General features: G+C 38.0%; 1 protein-coding gene across 1 annotated transcript; it reads right to left on the bottom strand.

Moving 5' to 3' along the window:
* Window positions 1-253: 253 nt before the first annotated feature.
* LOC104986807 (olfactory receptor 5T1-like) lies at window positions 254-1,258 on the bottom strand. Its single transcript, XM_010837484.1, has one exon. The coding sequence runs from the start codon at window positions 1,256-1,258 to the stop codon at window positions 254-256; it is 1,005 nt and encodes a 334-aa protein (XP_010835786.1).

Raw genomic sequence — 1,258 nt, 5'->3', positions numbered from 1 at the left:
TATGTAAAGTCTTCATCTGAATATGATAATAAAATACATATTACATACCCATGTTATGTGCAGATAGATGTATATAGATGTCACAGTTTCCTGCATGTGCAAAAACTGCATATGTGGTGGGTTGACTATAATCTTTATTTTAAACATCTAAGAATAACAGGTAGACACAAATAAAGAAACAGAAAATATTTTAATTACAACTTTTTTATTTGAAAACAATAAACACCAGTCATAATTTATTTCAATTTAATGTTTAGTGTGAAAAATATACTTTGTTGATAAACCAATTTTTCCCTAACACTTTCTTCATCGCATCCTTGACATCTTTGTTCCTCAAACTATAGATGATGGGATTCAGCATGGGAATTATGATGGTGTAAAATACAGACACGATCATGTCATGATCCAAGGCATAGCTGGAACTGGGTCTCACGTACATAAAGAGAACAGTACCATGAAAAATGGACACTCCAGTTAGGTGAGAGCCACACGTAGAAAAGACTTTCCTTCTCCCTTCAGCAGAACGCATCCTCAGAATGGCCAACAGGATGAAACCATAGGAGATCAGAACAATTAATATGGTGGATATCTCAATAGAGCCTGCAAAATAGAAAACTAGAAGCTGGTTCATGCGAGTGTCAGAGCAAGAAATAGCGAGGAGGGGAGGGATGTCACAGAACACATGTCTGATTTCATTGGATCCACAGAAGGAGAGGGTAAAAGTAGCCCCTGTGTGTAAAGTAGCATGCAAGACACCAACAACATAGCAGGAAATTATAAGTGGCACATAGACTCTGGGTGACATTGTAACTAAATACAGGAGAGGGTTGTAGATGGCTACATAGCGATCATAGGCCATTGCAGCCAGGATGAAGCATTCTGTGGTCCCACAAGTAAGAAAGAGAAACATCTGTGTGGCACATCCAAGAAAGGAAATGGTTTTATTCTCTGATAGGAAATTGATCAGCATTTTGGGGGTGATAACAGAAGAATAGCAGGCATCCAAGAATGATAATGCTGCCAGAAAATAGTACATGGGGTTGTGGAGCCGGGAATCCATAATGACCAAGAAAACCAACCCCAAATTTCCTATCATTGTAAAAAGATAGATTGCTAGAAATAGTAAAAATAGAAAGATCTGCACCTCAGAATCATCTGTAAAGCCCATCAGTATAAACATGGTGACCTCAGTGCTATTTTTCATCTGAATCCTGTATAAATCTAAGTCTGATGGTGACCCTGACATCTCAGTCTTCAT

The sequence above is a fragment of the Bison bison genome, unplaced genomic scaffold (genome assembly GCF_000754665.1).
Source record: "Bison bison bison isolate TAMUID 2011002044 unplaced genomic scaffold, Bison_UMD1.0 scf7180017864074, whole genome shotgun sequence".
NCBI lineage: Eukaryota > Metazoa > Chordata > Mammalia > Artiodactyla > Bovidae > Bison > Bison bison.
This window is presented reverse-complemented; position numbering and strand designations above follow the sequence as displayed.

Excerpts from the sequence above, each read along its gene's own strand:
- LOC104986807 (XM_010837484.1), bottom strand. The coding sequence starts at position 1,258 with ATGAAGACTGAGATGTCAGGGTCACCATCAGACTTAGATTTATACAGG.